Source organism: Chiloscyllium plagiosum, unplaced genomic scaffold, assembly GCF_037043375.1.
Source record: "Chiloscyllium plagiosum isolate Xiang-an unplaced genomic scaffold, Cpla_swu_hap1 HiC_scaffold_18, whole genome shotgun sequence".
Lineage (NCBI taxonomy): Eukaryota > Metazoa > Chordata > Chondrichthyes > Orectolobiformes > Hemiscylliidae > Chiloscyllium > Chiloscyllium plagiosum.
Window position 1 is genome coordinate 11,804,127 of NW_028270156.1, and position 24,192 is coordinate 11,828,318.

At 43.7% G+C, this 24,192-nt stretch overlaps 1 protein-coding gene across 6 annotated transcripts in view; it reads right to left on the bottom strand.

Moving 5' to 3' along the window:
* Positions 1 to 1,396: 1,396 nt before the first annotated feature.
* Positions 1,397 to 24,192, bottom strand: part of LOC122557643 (follitropin subunit beta-like) — a 104,401-nt gene continuing 81,605 nt past the window's right edge. For 2 of the 6 annotated variants that reach the window (XM_087996298.1, XM_087996297.1), the window contains exons 5-7: positions 3,537 to 3,759; positions 2,883 to 3,077; positions 1,397 to 2,029 (exon numbers count right to left, since the gene is read on the bottom strand). In XM_087996298.1, coding sequence (XP_087852424.1) covers positions 1,808 to 2,029; positions 2,883 to 3,068 — 408 coding nt within the window. In that variant the 5' untranslated portion in view covers positions 3,069 to 3,077; positions 3,537 to 3,759 and the 3' untranslated portion in view covers positions 1,397 to 1,807. Of the gene's footprint in view, positions 2,030 to 2,882; positions 3,078 to 3,536; positions 3,760 to 24,192 lie in introns of those variants that run through there. The other 4 variants (XR_015760100.1, XM_087996294.1, XM_087996302.1 and 1 more) reach the window with 3 other exon arrangements.

The following is a 24,192-nucleotide window of genomic DNA, read 5'->3' on the forward strand; positions in this document are numbered from 1 at the left end:
TCAAGCCAGACGTGGTACACTCTCACCGGGTGTCCAATGTCTTCATCCTGATGAGGGAGCACATTGGAAACCATTCATTTCAGGACAATGAGTTTAGGAATATTTTCTGTAGACTTACTCTTTTAGCTTCAAGTACTGATAGGTCAATTTCAGAATGATCACAATTTCAATTACCAAATCAGGGAGAACTCTAACAGCCTCATGTCACTTTAAAAACAGTGGACATTTGGAAAGAGTGCTGGGGTTTGAAAATGCATTCAGTTAAACAGGAATAATCTGAATGAAATGTTTCAATCAATAAGATAATAGATGCTTTTAGTTAATATTGTTGGAATGTGAGAATGTACATGGAGGAGATGTACAGATAGTGTTTAATTCAGGTGTAGATGGGATACTGTGGCATACTATGATGTAATGGTGGCTTTGGTAATCATGAAGTAGGTTTCTGCTGGAAGATCAGAACCTGCAAAGCACACAGAGCATGCTGCTCTGTAGCTTTACCATCATATATATTCTGTTAACAAAAGTTATCTGAAAGTTTCTGGGAAGTCTAAATTAAGCATCATGCAAAGCTGACAAGTTTATACTGTGGTGTGGAGGAGTCGGTGTTGGGCTGGGGTGGACAAAGTTCAAAATCATACAAGACCAGGTTATAGTCCAACAGGTTTAATTGGAAGCACTAGCTTTCAGAGCGTGGCTCTTTCATCAGGTAGCTGTGGAGAAGGACCATATCGAGAATTTATAACAAAAAGGTTTATACTAAAACAGGTTGCAAAGGAACTGCTGGGTACCAGATGCAACTGATAGCATTGAGGATGACGGCACATGCCTTATGGCCCCATCTGACCTCTCAATGCACCATTGTCCCGCTATGTGATATGAAGAGGTACCTTTTAAAGATGGAACCCTCTTCCCTTACACCAAACTTCCCTTTTGAGTTTCTATGTTCAGACACTCAAAAAATGCCTGCCACATCACAGCAGCCTGAGGGAGAGTGGAGACAGAGTGGGAAGGCTGCAATCCTTTATGATTATGCCCACAGATGCTGCCTGACCATTTCCAGCATTCTTGAGTTTCTCTTTCCAATAGCTGCAGTATTTATCTCATTATCAGCTTCCCTTGTGTCCAGGCAGACACTCTCAAACTACCAGGACATGTTGCTAGTGCATCCAATGAAAGAGAGCCAATAATACTTTGGTGATAGACAGGCCTCCGACAAATTCAATTGAATTGCTTCTGGCTAGACAGCCAGTGATGACTCACCCATTAATTTAAAATTGGCATGAGGAAGATGGAGAAAAGTGTTTGCATAAAATTTTGTTAGAGCATGAAATCTGATATAAGAAGGAATAGCTAAGATTAAAAAAAGATATCAATGAACAAGCTGGTATTTATTTCAGTAGTCAACATATATTCTTTATTTGTGGGTCCATATAAATTACATTATAGTTTTTTGAACAGATCATACAAAACCAGCATGTATGTCAAAACAGAGAATTGCTACTTACAGCCAGAAACATGTTGCTTTAAAACTTTTGTCAATGGTTCATTCCTTTCATTAAACTTCATAAAAATGTACTAAAATAAGGCAACACATAACTTATACACGTCTTACAATTAGCAAGCACATAAATTAAAAGAAACATTTTCAGAACTACTCAATATTAAGTTTTTTCTACATTGATTAATATAGTTGTTATTGTTCCCAGATTGGGTTAGAATACCAGGACAGTGCATCAAGTGCCTTTTCTGTGAACCCACTGAATGGAAAGGATGTTGTCGCTGCTCTATTAATGTGATTTGCCCTTTATGGTGTCAAGGAGCAGTGTGTCGGTTCCAGAGCTGAAACTGTACAATCAGTGGTTTCAGTGTTACACATTCCACATTGACAGCTTATAGCAACAGGGTATGTGTAGTAAGGGTCAACATTGGCAGGGCAGTTTGGAATGGTTATTGTTTCATAGATAATTTCTTTGTAGCTGCAAATATCTTGATAGATGGACGCCAAAGAATTCTTGCTGACTGGATCCTAAAACAAAAAGTTGGAAAAAATGTAAGGACTGTGATGCAACTATCAATTAAGCAATAGAACAGGAAATACATATCAGAATATTTGCTCGTTCATTAGATTAGATTAGATTACTTACAGTGTGGAAACAGGCCCTTCGGCCCAACAAGTCCACACCGCCCTGCCGAAGCTCAACCCACCCATATCCCTACATTTACCCCTTACCTAACACTACGGGCAATTTGGCATGGCCAATTCACCTGACCTGTACATCTTTGGACTGTGGGAGGAAACCGGAGCACCCGGAGGAAACCCATGCAGACACGGGGAGAACGTGCAAACTCCACACAGTCAGTCGCCTGAGGCGGGAATTGAACCCGGGTCTCTGGCGCTGTGAGGTAGCAGTGCTAACCACTGTGCCACCATGCCGCCCATAAATTAGATAATTTGATTATGGCTAATTGAACTATCCATGTCTGTCCCATTTTGTAATCCATGCTAACACACTATACAGTCTGTATCAGTCTACATGCAATTTTGAGTTATGTCTTTGCTTAAAGTCTCAGATGATTACAAAACCAGAAAATGTTTGTAACATTATGTAAATGAGTCAGCATCCATTAACAGAGGAGTTTTGGACATCAGTATGTTAAATGTACCATTTCATTTTTAATAGGGACAGACCTCCTGTGTTTTGTTTTAAATATTCTGGTATCTGTCTTTTGGAATTTCAGCAGTCCCGGTTGCAAGTTATTTAATTTACAAAGATTGATCATTTGTTCCTGCAGGTGCAGCATAGATTTTGACCACTTTGATGCAGAATATCAAATGCACAAAACTGATAACTTATCAATATTGATATGAGGTTCCTCACCTTAGTGAAGCAGTAACCAGCGCACCAAGTTGCATTGACCATGCCACAGTACCCACATTCTTCCTTCTCCACTGAAATTGTGATATTAGTTAACTGACATCTGTTCAGTGATTGGACAGACATCCAGCTTAGTAAAAAGATAAATATGTATATTACAAAAATCCTGGTCACCATAATTTGGAACATAAAGTTTACCTGAAAAAAAAGGAACATGTTTCCAATTAATACAAATAATAAGACCTTTAACAGGCTCCTTTGATTATGAATTAACATTTTCATATGCTCAAACACAGGACGAAGCTTCCTTACAGAATCTGTTGATATTGAATGACAATTATTCATACAGACCTAGTACATTAAACCATAATACTTCCCACACAATACAGAAATTCAATACTTGTTTAGCCAATATTATAAAACTAATAATTAGTTGTATTTCAGCGACCAGTGTGCTTCTGCAGTCAAATCCCTCACTACAAAACACGTCATTTCTTCTTTGCTTTCTTAAATTCCTTAAAATCAAATGTTATTCATTTATAGCCACATAGTAAGATTTTCCATATCTGAAGACAAATATATATTTTAAAGAACTTGAAGTTAAATATAGAGCATGCTATTATTGTTTAGCACTTCTTAAAAAGAAAGTCAAAATACCTTTATCTATGTGCATGTAACGGAGATGTTCTTCCAGTTACAGTGCATCAGCAATGCTCAAATTATCAGAAACTGAATTTGCCTTTATAGTGAATCAACGGTATCATATCCAGATCAAGGGATTTATGGTTTTACTTGAACCAATCATTCCTGTTATTTTTCTTCATCCATTTCCTCACCTGAGGTAATTGGAGACCCGAGGTTTCTGTAGCGATTAAGTTGTCTGTCAAAACATGAGGGGGATTTTTTTAGAAATACTCTTGATTATAAAGACTTTTTGATAAAAGAGAAAGGAAAATATCTAAGGATTATTGAAAATATAAGCATTAGCTGTAGTATATTTAATTAGTGGTTACAGCCTATGCTTCTGGTCTCATTCCCTAATGTTTCTCTTCGAAGGTCTTTGAAATTCGCTTACTTAAGATCAGTTCATTTTTAGAAAGGGAGTGACTTTAGTTCACAAGATTCTGGATAATACAGGACTTGCAAGGTAACACATTAACTATCACTAAGAGATAATCAGATGGAAATAAAGTAGGTGAATTTCAGCTTCCACATAACCACAAAATAGACAGAAGTGATTTGACCATCAAATGTACAGTTCAATCTGCTTTGGCTAAAAAAAATCCAATCATGAAAAGGTATAGCTTTTCTTTGAATGGAAAATTCAAATGTTCTACTAATTCAAGGAGCATTAGCAATAAACTATTGGTATTAGAGGTTTACACAGCTAACTGATAATATTTATGTTCCAAGCTCTAAGGTTGGCTCAGTGAGTTTATCCAGTGAGCATTTAGTTTTGTAGACAAGAGAAATCTGATGTGCGATCTCTCGCGTTGGTGCTTTATAATTTTTTTCTGTGATGGTTATACTATAATTGACCGCATCTTTTATCCCTGTGGTATGACACAAGTTGTCAAACATTCCTTTCCCATCATTGCAAGTAGTCTCTCGAGTTTTTCAAGGAATCAGCCTTGACCCCTCTTCTTCATCTACATATTGCCCTGTGGCAACAGTATCTGCAGGCACATGATCCTCTTCCATGAATACTCTGATGACAAAAGGACTTCACTCCTTCACTCTCTCAGGGTTGCTGGGCAGCTTACTTAACCCTGGCCCTGAATAGTTTCAATTTCCTCCAGTTAACACTCGGAAACAGTACCTTACCCATGACACCACCTCCAACCTCACCGATCACTGTCTCACGCTGAACCAGATTGATGGCAACCTTGTCTAATTTGAACTTGAAGCAAATTTCTTAACTCTATTGCCATTTCCATAACATAGCAATCACCTCTTCCTCAGTTCATCTGCTTGCAAATCCTTTGTATCGGGCTTTTTTGACTCCAGATTCGACTATTCCAAAACTCTCCCCTTCTCTAGTCTCCAAAAAATACAGCTCACCCAAAACTCTGTTGCCTGCACCCTATCCTTACAGTACATGTTGCTTCCTCACCACTGTTGTGCTTGCTGATCTACATTGGCTCCTGGATCTTTAACATTTTGAATGTAAAATGATAAGTAGAACATTATTATTCTTTCATGGCTTGAGCTGTCCTCAGTCGAGAGTGTGGTGCTGGAAAAGCACAGCTCTGAGGAGCATGAGAATCGATGTTTCTGGCGTCAGCCTTCCATGAGGAATGAGACTTGTGGGCCGGGGGGCTGAGAGATAAATGGGAGGGCAGGGGTGAGGTTGGGGGTAAGGTAGCTGAGAATGCGATAGGTAGATGAAGGTGAGGGAGAAGGTGATAGGTCGGAGAGGAGGGTAGACCAGATAGATAGGAAAGGTGATGGACAGAGCAGGACGGTGGTGCTGAGTTGGAAGCTTGGAACTGGGATAATTTGTGGGGAGGGGAAAGGAGGAAGGAGTTGAAATCCACATTGATCCTGTGTGGTTGCAGGGTCCGAAGGTGGAATATGAGGCATTCTTCCTCCAGGTGTCAGGTGGTAAGGGTTTGCCGATGGAGGAGGCCCGGGTCCTGCGTGTCCTTGGCCCGAAACGTCAACTCTCCTGTGCCTCGGATGCTGCCTGACCGGCTGTGCTTTTCCAGCATCACACTCTTAACTCTGATCTCCAGCATCTGCAGTCCTCACTTTCTCTTGAGGTGTCCTCACTCCTGTAATCCTCTCTGGCCTCACAACCTCTGCACTGGCTCTGTTAATCCAGTTAGGGTTTTTTGTATGGCCATATTGCCTTCACCTCCACTGCTGGTGACCATGCCTTCAGCTCATTAGGCCACAGACTTTGATATTCTCTTTCTCACCATTTCCACCTTACCAGCTCTCTCTCTTCACTAAATCTCTTTTTAAAATGTCCCCAACTTGGGGTTGTGATAATTTATAAATAACATAGTCTACATTATCAATGATGCAAGATCATGTGACTATGGAAAATAATGGAAGATCGTTCTGAAGACGGATTTCTGAGGAAGAGTCATAGCGGACTTGAAACGTAAACTTGGCTTCTCTCTCTGTTTTTATTGTCAGATCTGCAGAGTTTCTCCAGCATTCACTGGTCACTCCTTCTGAGAACTTTCCACAAAGTCTTGTTCAGTACCTAGATAGAAGGACGTATCCAATAAAAAGTCACATGTTCAGGCACCCAGATTTCTGCAATTTATATGAACTTCATTCCTAGATATAACCAAACTGCAAACCACAGGTGGGTATAAAACACAGATCAAGTTTTTGATTAGCCATCTGGCAATTCCTTCTTTGACTTGGCCTGCATTTTTCACAGAATCACCTTGAGATTTTGCTTCTCTCTGTAAAAGGCTAGATATGAAATGGACACAATGGAAAGCTGGATGAAAGCAGTGAAGACGATCAGAATAAATGCACTCAGGTGGCATTGCTGATCATAAGGAAATGTAGAAAAAAACCCCAAAAAGATGGATAGTGTTAGAAAGCAAATAAGTATCATGACCTTGTTGGGTTCTTCGCTACTAACTTTCCCTGGGAAAAACAAACCTATTTCAAAGCAATCCTGGGCTAATTAAGGGGGAATTGAGAAAAATTCTACTTGCAGTTTCCAAAGATTATCCAGAAGATCTCAGTGATGATAAGATACATCATCCAAAGTCCAAACTAACTTTTATATGCCATAATATCAGCACATACACAGACACAGAAACACACAGATCAACACTCAGACAAAAGCATCTATAATATACACACACATACGTAAATACAGGTAACACACACACCAACACCACCACTCACTTACACCCCCCCCCCCCCAACCTCCAAATTTTGGAATCCACACTCATCATAAAGTATGAGTGAAAACTGAAAGAACTGTGGATGCTGTACATCTGAAACAAAAACAAAAGTTGCTGGAAAAACTCAACAGATGTGACAGCATCTGTGAATATAAATCACAGTTAACGTATCAGGTATGATCTGAGGAAGGGTCACCGGCCCCAAAACGTTAACTCTGATTTCTCTCCACAGATGTTGCTAGACCTGCTTTACTTTTCCAGCAACTTCTGTCTTTGTTACAAAAAAACGTGTGGCTTATTCCAGAGGAAACCACTGTCAAAATGTACTACAGGTGCTAAAAATTTGAAATAAAAACAGAACATGTTGGAGAGACTCAGCAAGTGTGGCAGCATCTGTGGAGAGAGAAACAGAGTTAATATTTCAAGTCAAATATGATTCTTACTCGGAAGAGAAAGAGGTGAAATGGAGTATGCACTGTCGAAAACGTAGGGAGGAGCAAGTGGAAAAGAAGAGAAACTCATGTGAAGCTGACAGAAATTAAAGATCAAGTTTCCACAAAGCGAAATTCAAAGGAACAAAATCAGACATTTCTGGAGAAACTCAGTGGGTCTGGCAGCACTCGTAAAGAAAAAGCAGAGCTTCAGGTCATTGACCCTTCTTCAAAACGTCAACGGATGTCGTGATGGTTGTAATGAAGAGAATCAGGTCTCCTGCAGCATTAATAGTAATTTGTTTCACGTCTCAGTCAGGTTAACTTGGTAACTCTCTTACATCTGATTCACAAGGTTTCAGGTTTAAGGCCTTTTCCAGGGTTTCAGCTCAATATCAAAAGCAACACTGCGGTGCAGTGCAAAGGGAATGCTGCCCTATTGAAGATGACATCTTTCAGATAAGACATTAACTGAGGTCCAATTTGCCCTCTTGGGTGAGTAAAATAGATCCGAGGGCACCAATAAGTAGAAAAGTAGTGTAGTTATCCCCTGTTGAGAGTGTCGAGAGTCAATCTTTCCCTCAATGCTGGCATCAGGCTTATGCCCAAAATGTCGATTTTCCTGCTCCTCGGATGCTGCCTGACCTGCTGTGCTTTTCCAGCACCACACTCTCAACTCTGAGCTCCAGCATCTGCAGTGCCCACTGTCTCCTCCCTGTAGTTATCCCCTCGTCGACATTTCTCACTCAACCAAGTCACTAAAAACTGACTGTTCATTACCGACAGATATTTGTGGGAACTTGCTGTGTAAAACATGGATCCTCTGCTGCTTACATTATGAACAACACTGGAAAACGTATGTCATTGGCACGATTTCATCTGAAAGTGATCCACAAGTTTGCTTATTGTAGCAATTGGAACCAGGTTGACCTCATTGATTGGGAGGTCATAGATTGGGGCTGTTAATCTAGGCCAATCGGGTAAGTCCCAAATGACTGAACTAACCAGGAGGTGAGAATCTCTTCAGTTCAGGCAACTGACTCCAGGCTGACTGGCCATAGCCACTGTACAGTAACACAAATAAATAAAGGCTGACTTGATGATGGGATATCAGCCTCTGTGCAGTTATTTCACTATCGACACCACCATAGTAAGTCACATATCAAACACTGATGAGTCAGAATACAGGAAGGAGATAAAATGCTTGGTGTTATGGTGCAAAGATAACAATCTCTCCCTCAATGACACCAAAGCTAAAGAATTGATCATTGACTTCAGGAAGAAAGGAGGTGGATACTCCCCTATCGACAGCAATGGAGCTGAGGTGGAGAGGGTCAAGAGTGTCAAGTTCCTAGGACTGACGATAACCATGAATCTGTCCTGGACCTTCCTCATAGATATGACAGTCAAGAAGGCACAGCAATTCCTCTTCTTCTTCTGGAGGCTCAGGTAATTCAGCATGTCCATAAGGATCCTCAGCAACTTTTACAGATGCACCATAGAAAGCATTCTATCTGAGTGCATCACGGACTGGTATGGCAACTGCCCAGGACCATAAGAAACTACAGAGAATTGTCAACACAGCCCAGGCCATCATGCAAGCCAACCACCTATCCATGGACTCCACCTACACTTCACGTTGCTGAGGAAAGGTTGCCAACATCATCATAGACCCCTCTCGTCCCAGTTATACTCTCTTCTAACCTCTCTCATCAGGCAGAAGATACAGAATCTTTAACGCATGTACCAACAGGTTCAGGGACAGCTTCTTCCACATGATTATTAGACTGCTGAATGGACTTCTCAAGTCTCAAATCTAATGTTGATCTTGCTTTTGTGCACCTCCTGTGCAGCCATAACTTTGCATGCCTCACTCTGTCGAAACACCCTATGATCTGTATGTCCTTGTGTGTTATGATCTGCCTGTACTGCCTGAAAAACAAAGCTTCTCACTGTATCTCGGTGCATGTGACTACAATAAATGAAGTCAAAACAAAAGCACTTGGATATTTCTTGATGATCAAGAGAAGTACTGGAAATGAACCTTTTTTCTCTTTTTCATTTGAAGTGCTAAAAAATCTCTGCGTGAAATGAGCTCTCCAGATATCTCAGCTCATTCTATATTTATATTAACTATAAAACTTAGCAAGGGATGTAAATAAATATTATGCTCGAAATTAGTTTGGATAACACAAACCATATTTAGCAATGATTTGGAGATTTGGAGATGGACATATTTAGCAACCAAGATTAGAGAAGGAGGACTGACTGAAAGGAACGGCAAGCAAAAATGGCGAACCTTCAGTGACGTTTAACACACAACATAGACACACATTTAGGTTGAAGATCAGATCAATTTGAATGCTACCAAATGCTGATAATTTAGTTACGGCAGACGTTTTGGACACCAAAAGTTCTTGAATCATTTTGTAGCACAATGGGTAAGTCTAGCTGCAGTTAGTAAGAGGTCAATGATTTGTTTGTTGTTGCCAAATGGCATTTTTCTATAAGATTATCTGCCATCTATAAGTAGCAGATGGCCTGTTCACAGTTAATTAGAGTTTGCATCATATTATAACACATAGCGTGGAAGACATTATCAAAACTATTGGCTTGTAATAATTGAATAACACCAGTTTTACTTCTTGTACAGAGTTGTAAGAGATTCATCTAATTACTTAAATAGTTTTGGGGAGGTACTGTTACCTAATAGTTGAAACTTTATTGCTGGAACAGCACAGCAGGTCAGGCAGCATCCAGGGAACAGGAGATTCGACGTTTCGGGCACAGGCCCTTCTTCAGGAATGAGCAGAGAGTGTTCAGCAGGAGAAGATAAAAGGTAGGGAGGAGGGACTTGGAGGAGGGGAGTTGGAAATGTGATAGGTGGAAAGAGGTCAAGGTGAGGGTGATAGGTCGGAGTAGGATGGAGGCGGAGAGGTCAAGAAGAAGACTGCAGGTCAGGAAGGCGGTGCCGGGCTGGAAGGATCCGGCTGAGACAAGGTGGGGGGAGGGGGGATGAAGAAACTGGTGAAGTCCAAGTTCATCCCCTGCGGTTGGAGGGTTCCCAGTCGGAAGATAAGACGCTCCTCCTCCGACCGTCGGGTTGTTGTGGTTTGGCGGTGGATGAGTCCAATGACCTGCATATCCTCGGTGGAGTGGGAGGGGGAGTTGAAATGCTGTGCCACAGGTTGGTTGGGTTGGTTCGTCCGGGTGGCCCAGAGGTGCTCTCTGAATCGCTCCGCAAGTAGGCGGCCTGTCTCCCCAATATAGAGGAGGCCACACCGGCTGCAGCGGATGCAGTAGATGATGTGGGTGGAGGTGCAGGTGAATCTGTGGCGGATATGGAAGTTTCCCTTGGGGCCTTGGAGAGAAGTGAGGGGGGAGGTGTGGGCGCAAGTGTTGCACCTCCTGCGGTTGCAAGGGAAGGTGCCGGGAGTGGTGGTTGGGTCGGTGGGGGGTGTGGATCTGACAAGGGAGTCGCGGAGGGAGTGGTCTCTACGGAAAGCTGATAGGGGAGGGGAGGGAAATATATACTTGGTGCTGGGGTCTGTTTGGAGGTGGCGGAAGTGATGGCGGATGATGCGCTGTACATGGAGATTGGTGGGGTGGTAGGTGAGGACCAGTGGGGTTCTGTCCTGGTGGCGGTTGGAGGGGCGGGGCTCAAGGGCGGAGGAGCGGGAAGTGGAGGAGATGCGGTGGAGGGCACCGTCGACCACGTCGGGGGGGAAATTGCGGTCCTTGAAGAAGGAGGCCATCTGTGTTGTACGTATTTTGAACTGGTCCTCCTGGGAGCAGATGCGGCGGATATGCAGGTCATTGGACTCATCCACCGCCCGAGGATATGCAGGTCATTGGACTCATCCACCGCCAAACCACAACAACCCGACGGTCGGAGGAGGAGCGTCTTATCTTCCGACTGGGAACCCTCCAACCGCAGGGGATGAACTTGGACTTCACCAGTTTCTTCATCCCCCCTCCCCCCACCTTGTCTCAGCCGGATCCTTCCAGCCTGGCACCGCCTTCCTGACCTGCAGTCTTCTTCTTGACCTCTCCGCCTCCATCCTACTCCGACCTATCACCCTCACCTTGACCTCTTTCCACCTATCACATTTCCAACTCCCCTCCTCCAAGTCCCTCCTCCCTACCTTTTATCTTCTCCTGCTGAACACTCTCTGCTCATTCCTGAAGAAGGGCCTGTGCCCGAAACGTCGAATCTCCTGTTCCCTGGATGCTGCCTGACCTGCTGTGCTGTTCCAGCAATAAAGTTTCAACTTTGATCTCCAGCATCTGCAGACCTCACTTTCTCCACTGTTACCTAATAACCAAGAATCCCAGAATGATGCACTGGGGGCCATGGGTTCAAATCCATCCACAGTCATTTGAGGACTTGAAATGCAATTAAAATGTCTGGAATTGAAAGCTTATCAGAAATTAGGGACCGTGACACCATCAGTTTCCTGCAAAAACTCAATTGGTTCACAATTCTCCTTCAGCAAAGGAAACCTGATCTTTTATCAGTTTGGTCCACATGTGACTCCAGACCAACAGCAGTGTGGTTGACTCTTAACTATCTTCGGAAATGGTGAAGCAAACAATGAATTTGGTACAGGGAATGAATGCTGGCCTTGCCAGTGATGCCTACAATAGATGAAAGGACAAAGACTTTAGAAAATGCTTTGATTATGTTTTAAGGATTAGGTTTTATGGATATTATATTGAAATTAATTCTCAGAATCTGAACATTACAGGATAAGCCATTGCCCCTTTCTAATTGTCCTTGGGAAGTTTGTGATGAGTTGTCTTCATGATCCATTGCAGTCCTTGTTTGTAGGCAGACCCACAGTGCTTTGAGAAATGGAGTTCCAGGATTTTGACACACTGACAGTGATGACAATATTGTCGCAAGCAGGTTAGTGTGTGGTTTGGAATGCAATATGTAGGGGGTGATGTTCCCATTCATCTGCTGTCCTCGTCCTTCCAGATGGTAGAGGTTGCAAGTTTGTAAGGTGGTAATGACAGAGGTATGTTGAATTATTGCAGTGCATCTTGTAGATATACACACTGCTGTTACTGTGTGCTGGTGATGAAGGGAGTGAAAGTTGAAGGTGGTGGATGAGATGCCATCTACTGATTGCTTTGCTCTGGATGGTGTTGACCATCTTGAGGATTGGTCACTTGAATGTAGATGGAGCTTGGTAAGACAGGAGTCGAGTTATTCACCACTAGTTTCTGACCTGTTCTTATTTTTTATTCACTCATAGAATATGGAGATTGCTGCCTGGCCCAGTAGTTTATTGCCATTGCTAGTTGCCTTGAGGAGGAGGTGGTGAGATGTCTTGTTGAACTGCTGCAGTCCCCCTGCTGTAGGTTGACAAGCAAAGCCCTTAGGGAGGGAATTTCTGGATTTTGACCCAGCCACCGGGAAGAAATGGCGATATATTTCCAAGTCAGGATGGTGAGTGGTTTGGAGGGGAACTTGCAGATGGAGTGTTCCCATGTATCTGCTGCCCTTGTCCTTCAAGATAGACGTGGTCATGTGTTTGGAAGGTGCTGTCTGAGAATGGACTTCTGCAGTACATCTTGCAGTTAGCACACATTACTGCTACTGAGCAACATGCTGTCCAAGGAATATCTGAGAATTGACCAGTATCTGTGCTGCTGATGCCACCTTTAAAAGTCTGTTGGATACCCAGACAAGCACTGCCCGTGTGGAACTCCCAGACAGGATCCCTGATATACTTGCCCCAGGCATGGCAGACAAATATTCAGCTGTTCACTTTGCAGGCAGGGCAAGGAGATTCTGCTGGATGGGGTGGTGGAGAGACAGAATAACCTAAGACCAGTACAGCAGGTCACAACAACAGACCATATAACTCGGTGCAAGGCTGCTGCACTGAACAGTGAGGACTCTCAGCCATCTGGAAGAGTGTCCAGCATTGTAGGAAGAGGAGCAATGATCTTCCCCACTCCACCAGCGTTAGGTACCACCACATCCTTTCCAAATACCTCACCATCACTCTCTCTCTGCTGCTGCACCCACCTCCCACCAAAGCTCATGCTTCACCACTCATTATTTCCTGCAACACCTTCCTCACTTCCTGTCACCCATCCTAACAGTACTAACCCTGCATACTCACTGCACTACCTGCACGTTCACTCAGAACCTGTCCCACATGCACCAAAAGTAACAGCTGTGTCATTCACTTTAATATTTGCCTCTCTCTTATTCCAGGGCAAAAAGAAACCCCAATAGGAGGAAAGAGTCAACACGCTGGTCTGCCCAACATTCAGCTCCTTACGTGGAGACGATACTGACTCTCTCCACCTTGAGTGGTTGATTGACTACGTCCAAGTCCCTGGACTAGTTGACTTACTGTTCCAGGGCCCCTAAATGAAGGCAATCTCACGTGACTGGACTGAGATCTGCTGACAACTATGACAAGCTTCCTGGCTTCATGTCTGTGCTAAATAACACATTAAAACACCAGTCCATGGGTCGAATATCTCTGGTCAATGGGAAAGTGAAAGAAAGCAAGTTGTGGCCTGGATACTGTGTGTATCCAGGTGTGCTCAGGGTAAGTGAGAGCCAATGGACAAGACCTGACCTGCAGCCTGGTCCAGTCCATGAGCTGAGTGCATGCCCCTAAATGCACAGCATCCTCACTGAGAGTATTAATGCTAATGTTTAATGATAGTTCCTGGGGCAGCTTAAGATACGGCACTGAAGTGTCTTATAAGTGGATCCGAGACGTGCCATAGGCTCCTTAGAGACTGACATGTTAGATGTCAGCATCTGTGTATGTATGTGTGTGTGCGAGTATGTGCGCATGCGTGTGAGGTTGTGCGTGTGTGTGTGAATGTGTGTGTGTACATGATTGTTTGTGTGCGCACGCATGCATGCATGTGTGTGAGGTTGTGTATGTATGGGCGCGCTTGTGTGTGTGCATGATTGTGTGTGCGCGCACATGCATGTGTGTATATGGTTATGTGTGTGTGTGCGCATGTGTGTGTTTGTGTGCGCGCGTGCCTGTGTGTGTTTGTGTGTGCGCACGTGTGTGTGTGTGTTTGTGTGTGCACACGTGTGTGTGTGTGCGCACGTGCGTGTGTGTGTGTGCGTGTGTGTTTGTGTGTGCGCCTGCCTGTGTGTGGTCAGTACCCATGGAGTGTGCCTGGGAGATTAGTGCCCAAGCTCGAACAAGGGATCAAGTAGGGAGTTAGAGTCACCAGGCTGTGATAATCACAGTAAAAATTCTTCAGGATTTTTGCTCACCTTCAAATATCCATCGAAATCATTTTAGATTTCCTGGAATTTTCTCATAATCTGCAGCTTTATGGTTTTATTCCAAGCATGTTGGCCTCCTGGTTTGTTGCTGCTACTACAAGATCGTATCTCTTTTTCATGACCCAATCAGCAAGACCAGACTGAAGGAAACCCATTTGTGAACCGACACTTCATGATGTGACCCAAAGGTTCAGGGGTTGACCTCGTTAGATACCTCATTGTCTAATTAGAAATATAGATAATTTTAGGAGTGGGCTTTGCATATCCCCAGATAGATTAGTTAAGTATTAATTATGTATTTGTCTCCTTATTTAGTTAAAAATCACACAGCACCAGGTTATAGTCCAACAGGTTTAATTGGAAGCACACTAGCTTTCGGAGCACCGCTCCTTCATCAGGTGATTGTGGAGGGCTCGATCGTAACACAGAATTTATAGCAAAAATTTACAGTGTGATGTAACTGAAATTATACATTGAAAAATTGATTGTCTGTTAAGCCTTTCATCTGTTAGAATACAATGATAGTTTCACTTCTTTCATGTGTAAATCACAAAAACTTTTATTTAAAGTTGCATTCTTGGGTTAGCTGTTAACAATGGTGATAGCTAGACAATATGTTGAAGGTGTTAGCCTCCTGTGTTCTCTGTCTATGCCATGATGTTTAGATTGATTCTAATCTAAAAAGTGAGATAACAGAGTTTTACATAAATTCATGCAGTTTTTGAGCTCAGAGTTCTACATGAATGCATGCAGTTTTTGAGCAAAGTACAATGTAACTCTGCAAGTATAATTTCAGTTACATCACACTGTAAATTTTTGCTATAAATTCTGTGTTACGATTGAGCCCTCCACTATCATCTGATGAAGGAGTGTCGCTTCCAATTGGAAGCTAGTGTGCTTCCAATTAAACCTGTTGGACTATAACCTGGTGTTGTGTGATTTTTAACTTTGTACACCCCAGTCCAACACCGGCATCTCCAAATCATGTCTCCTTATTTAAGGAGGGATATAAATGTCTTGGAAGCAGTTCAGGATGTCTACTAGAGTGATGCCTGAAATGGGTGGTTTGCCTTGCAAGGAAGGCTGGGCCAGACTTGGCTTGTATCCATAGGAATTTAAAGGAGAAAGAGATGACTTTATTCAAACACATGAGGTTCTAAGGCTTCTTGACAGGATGGACGTGCAAAGAATGGGCAGAATCTTTGCAGATACTGGATGATGTAAGCATTAGTGAGAAAGCTGGGGAAGTTAGATGACAGTGAGTAGCTTCTCAATGTTGAGAGCAAAAATACCCATCGCCCAACCAAGTGTTGAACAGTGAGACGAGGTTCTTGATTGTGTGTGGAGCGAGGCCTATTTGCATGCATTAGAATGTGTTAATATCTCATTATTAGTTTATTTAACCTCTGTTAAATGCATTTTCCCTTCACTAAGACATTGGATAGAAATGAAGAATTAGAGTTAGAATTTATTGTCATATGCATTTGTACAATAAGAATACTATGAAAAGTGTTATAAATTGCCCTATGAGATGCAACAATGTCCAACTTGCCAGTCAGAACAGTTACCTGACAACTGCAGCTTACTTCCTGTTCCTTGGACACTTATCAGCCATGTTTCAGCTATGGGTTGGGAGCAAGGGGAGGAAGTTTGTGTCTACAGCAAGGGGAATGGGTTTGAGTCTGGAGTAGGGGGAGTCGATTTGGATTGGGAGGAAGGGGAGGGGGTTTGGATTGGGAGGAAGGAGAGGGGATTCGGGTTGGGAGTGGGGGAGGGGGTTCGGGTCGGGAGTGGGGGAGGGGGTTTGGGTCGGGAGCAGGGGGAGTGGGCTTGGGTCGGGAGGAAGGGGAGGCGTTTGGGTCAGGAGGAAGGGGAGGGGGTTCGGGTTGGGAGTGGGGAAGGGGGTTTGGTTTGGGAGCTGGGGAAAGGGATTTGGGTGGAGAGCAGGGGGATGGGTTTTGATATCGGAGCAGGGATAGGGGATTTTTGGCCCAGAGCAGATGAAGGGGTTGGTCAGTTTCCAACAGTATCAGGTTAAGGTCTGGGATGGGGGTATAAATCATGCAGCCAACAGGAACATCAAGAAGGACAAACCAATTAGCACTCTATTAGACTTGGACTGGTTGTAGGGAGTATTCCTTCATCACCAGGCTATGGTTCCAAATTTGTGGCTGTGTATTTAATGACTACTACAGCACATGCGAAAGTTCCCCAATTCATTAATGTTGCAAATGGACACTTCGATGGAATTTTTGAGATCCAGGTTTGTTTTCACACATGCTGTTCAAGGACTTTAGGACGTCCTCTTCACTGGACGATAAGTAGCACCGTGTGGGCGGAGTTAGTTGCAGAGAACAGGATAAGTGTTAAAAAATGGCAATACATACACAAAATGGTCTTAATAACATTAGAGCCTTGTATATCAATGATTACTGTGTGTGGCAATATTTAGTATTAATGAATAATGAATAGGGTGATTTTAAAGTCAAAACCTGAGGGTTGCTCTTGAATTTGCCTTCTCCTGGGTCAGTCTATCTTGATTCCAGTCTCATTGGCTGGCAGCAAAGGTGGAATGATATGAGCCCAGCTTGGGACTATTCAGGGTCAAACTGTGGGTATAGTAATCCAATACTCACAGCAGCTTGGAGGGTCTGGTCACAATCCAACAATCTGTGCTCCAACCGGTTACCAGGATTGCTGAGGCTCCAAAGGAGGGGCATTAGCTCCACAGCACATAAATGTCATCTAGCTGACAGCTTGTGTGCTCTCACCCCTGTCATGTACTCCATCAAAGCCCTTGCTGATGCCTATGTACTAGACAGCCTCCCCTACGACAGTCCTCACAAGGAGTTACAGTCTGAAGTAAGGTTCTCTAGGCCCACAGTCATTCAGGGTTGTCCTCCAAAGCCATCTGCAGTCTCTCTCCGGGAAGGTCAGCAGCCTTCTCATCATCTAGTGCTGGAGTAGCATTGAGTAGGAACACAGGGCAGGTAAAGACACCCATTTCAGCATCTTCTCTCTCCACCATCAATGTACAGGGAGCAACAGTGGGTACCATCTACAAGATATACAGCAGAATTTCACCAAAGATCCCTACGCAGCACCTTCCAAACCTACAACTATTTGTGTCTAGAAAGACAAGGGCAGTAGCCACCTGCAAATTCTCATCCAGGCCACTCACCATCCTGATGAGGAAATTTATCATAATTCCTTGTATTCGCTGGGTCAAAATCCTGGAACACATTCTCCATCAGTACTGTAAAAGTTCCTACTCCACATGGACAGCAGTGGTTCAAGAAGGCAGCTCACCACCACCTTCTCCAGGGCAACTAGGGATGGACAATAAAGTCCTGTGTAAAAAGGTTTTAGTATTTATTGTTTAGTGTTGAGCTAACCCTCTGACCAAAGTGTTGTGTGAGCATCTATAATACCATAAGATGTCAGAGCAGAAGAGCTCATTATGACCATTTTGTCATTCAATGTGATCATGACTGATCTGGTCATCCTCAACATCACTTTCCCATCTTTAGTAATAAGTCTTGATTTCCTTACCAATTAAAAACCTCGCTATCTCTATCTCAGCCTTAAAAATGCTTAACAACTTAGCCTCAACAGAATTCCACAGACTCACTACCCTGTGAGGGAAGAAATTCCTCCTCATCTCTTTCTTAATTGGGTGACTTCTTATTCAGAGATAATGTCCTCTTGTCCTAGACTCTCCAACAAAGAAAAACAAACTCTCTGCATGTATCCTGCTAAGTACCCTGAGAATCTTGTAAGCTTGTAACTCATTCTTCTAAACTCCAAGGAGTTCAGGTTCAATTTTTTAGTTTTTTTTAGGGTAAGGATTTCCTATTTCTTTATCAGTGTCTGGTTAAAACAATACTTTTTTTTTGTTTATATATTAATTGGTTTTTAGAAAAAGATTATAGCAGAGAGGTATCAGAAAGTATTTTAACTCAAACCTGTACAAAGTAATAAAGTAATTAACTAAGCAGAGATGGCTGGGCAGGTGATGTGCTGTTGCTGTATGATGTGGGAGCTGGATGATCCCATTGTGAATGGCAGTGACCACATCTGCAGCAAGTGTTGGTTGCTGGAAGAACTCCGGATCAGAGTTGATGATCTGGAATCTGAGCTTCAAACACTGCGGCGCATCCGGGAGGGGGAGAGTTACCTAGACACTTTATTTCAGGAGGCAGTCACACCTGGGAGATTAAGTAATTCACATCCAGTTAGTGATCAGGGACATCAGAGTGTGACCGTAAGTGAGGCAGGTAGGGTGAACCTGAGTTCAGGAGTACAGGAGCCTCAGCCCTTGACCTTGTCCAACAGGTACGAGATTCTTGCTCCCTGTTCAGATGAGGAAAAGGGCTCTGGACAGGATGAGCCAGCTGATCACGGCACCATGGTGCAGAAGGTCATTCAAGAGGGGGGAGCAAAAAGACAAGTAGTGGTTATAGGGGATTCTATAATTAGGGGGACAGATAGTATCCTTTGCAAGCCGGATTGGGAGTCTCGCATGGTGTGTTGCCTGCCCGGTGCCAGGGTGCGGGACATCTCCGACCAGCTTGAAAGGATATTGGAGCGGGAGGGGGAGGATCCAGTTGTTTTGGTCCATGTTGGGACTAACAACACAGGCAAAGCTAGGGTGGAGGACCTGTTTGGGGATTATCAAGCACTAGGAAGGAAATTGAAGTACAGGTCCTCAAGGGTCATAATCTCCGGATTACTGCCCGAGCCACGTGCCAATTGGCATAGAGATAAGAAAATTAGGGAAGTAAACACGTAGCTAAGGGATTGGTGTGGGAAAGAGGGATTCCACTTCATGGGGCATTGGCATCAGTTTTGGAACCGGGGGGATCTGTACCGTTGGGACAGTCTCCACCTGAACCGATCAGGTACCAATGTTCTAGCCAAGAGGATAAATAGGGTGGTCAGTAGGACTTTAAACTTCTGAGTTGGGGGGAAGGGACAGTGAAAGCGACAGGGAGCATGGAGTTAAATGGAAAGATAAGCGGCAGGATAGCATATGTGCAGGCAGATTTAAACTTGAGACAGACTGGGAATGCAGCAAAAAGGAAGGATAACTTAGAACATCTTATGACTTCCAATATGTCTAATGATAAGAAAGTTAGCATTAAGGCACTTTACCTGAATGCTCGTAGCATTCGTAACAAAGCAGACGAACTAATGGCACAGATCATCGTGAATGATTATGATGTGGTAGGCATCACAGAGACGTGGTTACAGGGGGGTCAGGACTGGCAGTTAAACATCCAAGGGTTTTCAACTTATCAAAAAAACAGGGAGGTGGGCAGAGGAGGCGGGGTTGCCTTGTTAGTTAAGAACAAAATTAAATCTATGGCACTGAATGATATAGCTTCGGATGATGTGGAGTCTGAGTGGGTGGAATTGAGGAACCACAAAGGCAAAAAAACCATAATGGGAGTTATGTACAGACCTAACAGTGGTCAGGACCAGGAGCGCAACATGTACCGGGAAATAGAGAAGGCATGTCAGAAAGGCAAGGTCACAGTGATCATGGGAGACTTCAATATGCAGGTGGACTGGGTAAATAATGTTGCCAGTGGATTCAAAGAAAGGGAATTCATGGAATGCTTACAGAATGGCTTTTTGGAACAGCTTGTCATGGAGCCCACAAGGGAGCAGGCTATTCTGGACCTAGTGCTATGTAATGAACCAGACTTCATAAAAAATCTTAAAGTAAGGGAACACTTAGGAAGCAGCGATCATAATATGGTAGAGTTCAGTCTGCAGTTTGAAAGAGAGAAGGCAAAATCGGATGTAATGGTGTTACAGTTAAATAAAGGTAATTATGAGGGCATGAGAGAGGAACTGACGAAAATAGACTGGAAGCAGAGCCTAGTGGGGAAGACAGGAGATCAAAAATGGCAGGAGTTTGTGGGTAAAATTGAGGACACTGTACAGAGGTTCATCCCCAAGAAGAGAAAGATTATCCGGGGAGGGATTAGACAGCCATGGCTGACAAAGGAAGTCAGGAAATCTATCAAAGAAAAAGAGATATCCTACAAAGTGGCCAAGAGCACTGGGAAATCAGAAGATTGGGAAGGCTACAAAAACAAACAGAGGATAACAAAGAGAGAAATAAGGAAGGAGAGGATCAAATATGAAGGTAGGCTAGCCAGTAATATTAGAAATGATAGTAAAAGTTTCTTTCAATACATAAGAAACAAATGACAGGCAAGAGTAGACATTGGGCCACTTCAAACTGATGCTGGAAGCCTAGTGACGGGAGATAAGGAAATAGCAGGAGAACTTAATAAGTACTTTGCGTCAGTCTTCACAGTGGAAGACATGAGTAATATCCCAACAATTAAAGGGAGTCAGGGGGCTGAGTTGAGTATGGTTGCTATTACAAAAGAGAAAGTGCTAGAAAAGCTAAAAGGTCTTAAAATTGATAAATCTCCTGGACCCGATGGGCTACATCCTAGAGTTCTGAGGGAGCTGGCTGAGGAAATAGCGGAGGTGTTGGTTGAGATCTTTCAAAAGTCACTGGAGTCAGGGAAAGTCCCGGATGATTGGAAGATCACTTTTGTCACCCCCTTGTTCAAGAAAGGATCAAGGCAAAAGATGGAAAATTATAGGCCAATTAGCCTAACCTCGGTTGTTAGTAAAATTCTAGAATCCATCATTAAGGATGAGCTTTCTAAATTCTTGGAAGAGCAGGGTCGGATTAGAACAAGTCAACATGGATTTAGTAAGGGGAGGTCGTGCCTGACAACCTGTTGGAGTTCTTTGAAGAAGTGACGAGTAGGTTAGACCAGGGAATCCCAGTGGATGTTATCTACCTCGACTTCCAAAAGCCCTCTGATAAGGTGCCACACGGGAGGCTGCTGAGCAAGGTGAGGGCCCATGGTGTTCGAGGTGAGCTACTGGTATGGATTGAGGATTGGCTGTCTGACAGAAGGCAGAGAGTTGGGACAAAAGGTTCTTTTTCGGAATGGCAGCCGGTGACAAGCGGTGTCCCGCAGGGTTCAGTGTTGGGGCCGCAGCTGTTCACATTATATATTAATGATCTGGATGAAGGGACTGGGGGCATTCTAGTGAAGTTTGCCGATGATACAAAGTTAGATGGACAGGCAGGTAGTACTGAGGAAGTGGGGAGGCTGCAGAAGGATCTAAACAGTTTGGAAGAGTGGTCCAGGAAATGGCTGATGGAATTCAATGTGAGCAAATGCGAGGTTTTGCACTTTGGAAAAAAGAATACAAGCATGCACTACTTTCTAAACGGTGAGAAAATTCGTAAAGCCAAAGTACAGAGGGATCTGGGAGTGCTAGTTGAGGATTCTCTAAAGGTAAACATGCAGGTTGAGTCCGTGATGAAGAAAGCGAATGCAATGTTGTCATTTATCTCGAGGGTTGGAATATAAAAGCACCGTTGTGCTACTGAGACTTTATAAGGCTCTGGTTAGGGCCCATTTGGAGTACTGTGTCCAGTTTTGGTCCCCATACCTCAGGAAGGACATACTGGCACTGGAGCGTGTCCAGCGGAGATTCACACAGATGATCCCTGGAATGGTAGGTCTAACATATGAGGAACGGCTGAGGATCCTGGGATTGTATTCATTGGAGTTAGAAGATTAAGGGGAGATCTAATAGAAACTTACAAGATAATACATGGCTTGGAGAGGGTGGACGCTAGGAAATTGTTTCCTTTAGGCGAGGAGACTAGGACCCGTGGACACAGCCTTAGAATTAGAGGGGGTAAATTCAGAACAGAAATGCGGAGACATTTCTTCAGCCAGAGAGTGGTGGGCCTGTGGAATTCATTGCCACAGAGTGCAGTGGAGGCTGGGATGCTAAATGTCTTCAAGGCAGAAATTGATAAATTCTTGATGTCACAAGGAATTAAGGGCTACGGGGAGAATGCGGGTAAGTGGAGTTGAAATGCCCATCAGCCATGATTGAATGGCGGAGTGGACTCAATGGGCCAAATGGCCTTACTTCCGCTCCTATGTCTTATGGTCTTATGGTCTTAATTCACACAACATCTCCAAGTAAGATCATTCCTCCATGCCTGGGATTAACCTAGTAAATCAGCTCTGGACTACCTCCAGTGGGCGGCACGGTGGCACAGTGGTTAGCACTGCTGCCTCACAGTGCCAGAGACCCAGGTTCAATTCCCGCCTCAGGCGACTGATTGTGTGGAGTTTGCACGTTCTCCCCGTGTCTGCGTGGGTTTCCTCCGGGTGCTCCGGTTTCCTCCCACAGTCCAAAAGATGTGCAGGTCAGGTGAATTGGCCATGCTAAATTGCCCATAGTGTTAGGTAAGGGGTAAATGTAGGGGTATGGGTGGGTTGCACTTCGGCGGGTCGGTGTGGACTTGTTGGACTGAAGGGCCTGTTTCTACACTGTAAGTAATCTAATCTAATTAGTAATCTAACCTCCAATGCTAGTGAGCATTTTTGGGCCCCATATCTCAGGAAGAATGTACTTGCCCTGGAGTGGGCCCACAGGAGGTTCACAAGAATGGTCCCAGGAATGAAAGGTTTATCATATGAGGAATGTTTGAGGGCTCTGGGTTTATACTCAATGGAGTTTAGAAGCATGAGGTGCTTCTAGAGCATAACTGCAACTTACAGAATACTGAATGACCTGGACAGAGTGGATGTTGGGAAGATTTTACTAGGGCGGGAGAGACTGGAACCTGAGGGCATAGCCTTGGAATAAAGGGAAGACCCTTTAGAACAGAGATAAGAACATCTTCAGCCAGAGAGTCAGAGAATTCATTGAGTATAGTTAAAACAGAGATAGATAGGTTCTTGATTGTTAAGGGAATCAAAGGTTATGGGGAGAAAGCAGGAGAATGGGGTTGAGAAACTTATCAGCCATGATAGAATGGCGGAGCAGACTTGATGGGCTGAATGGCCTAATTTCTGCTCCTATATCTTATGGTCTTATATTTTTCCTTCAATAGATTCAGGATCAGTTCCTGCAGATTGGAGGGTGGCTTAATGTTGTACCACTTTTTAAGAAAGGAGCGAGAGAGAAAGCAGGAAATTATAGACCAGTTAGCCTGACCTCAGTGGTGGGAAAGATGCTGGAGTCAATTATAAAGGATGAAATTACTACACATGTGGATAGCAGTAACAGGATAGGTCAGAATCAGCATGGATTTATGAAGGGGAAATCATGCTTGACTAATCTTCTGGAATTTTTTGAAGATGTAACTCTGAAGATGGACAAGGGAGATCCAGTGGATGTAGTGTACCTGGATTTTCAGAAAGCCTTTGATAAAGTCCCACATAGGAGGTCAGTGAGCAAAATTAGGGTGCATGGTATTGGGGGCAAAGTACTCACTTGGATTGAAAATTGGTTGGCTGACAGGAAACAAAGAGTAGTGATAAACAGATCCCTTTTGGAATGGCAGGCGGTGACCAGTGGGGTACCGCAGGGATCAGTGCTGGGACCACAGCTTGTTACAATATATGTTAATGATATAGAAGATGGTATTAATAGTAACATTAGCAAATTTGCTGATGATACAAAGCTGGGTGGCAGGGTGAAATATGAGGAGGATGTTAGGAGATTACAGGGTGACCTGGACAGGTTAGGTGATTGGACAGATGCATGGCAGATGCAGTTTAATGCGGATAAATGTATGGTTATCCATTTTGGTGGCAAGAACAGGCAGATTACTACCTAAATGGAGTCACGTTAGGTAAAGGGGCAGTACA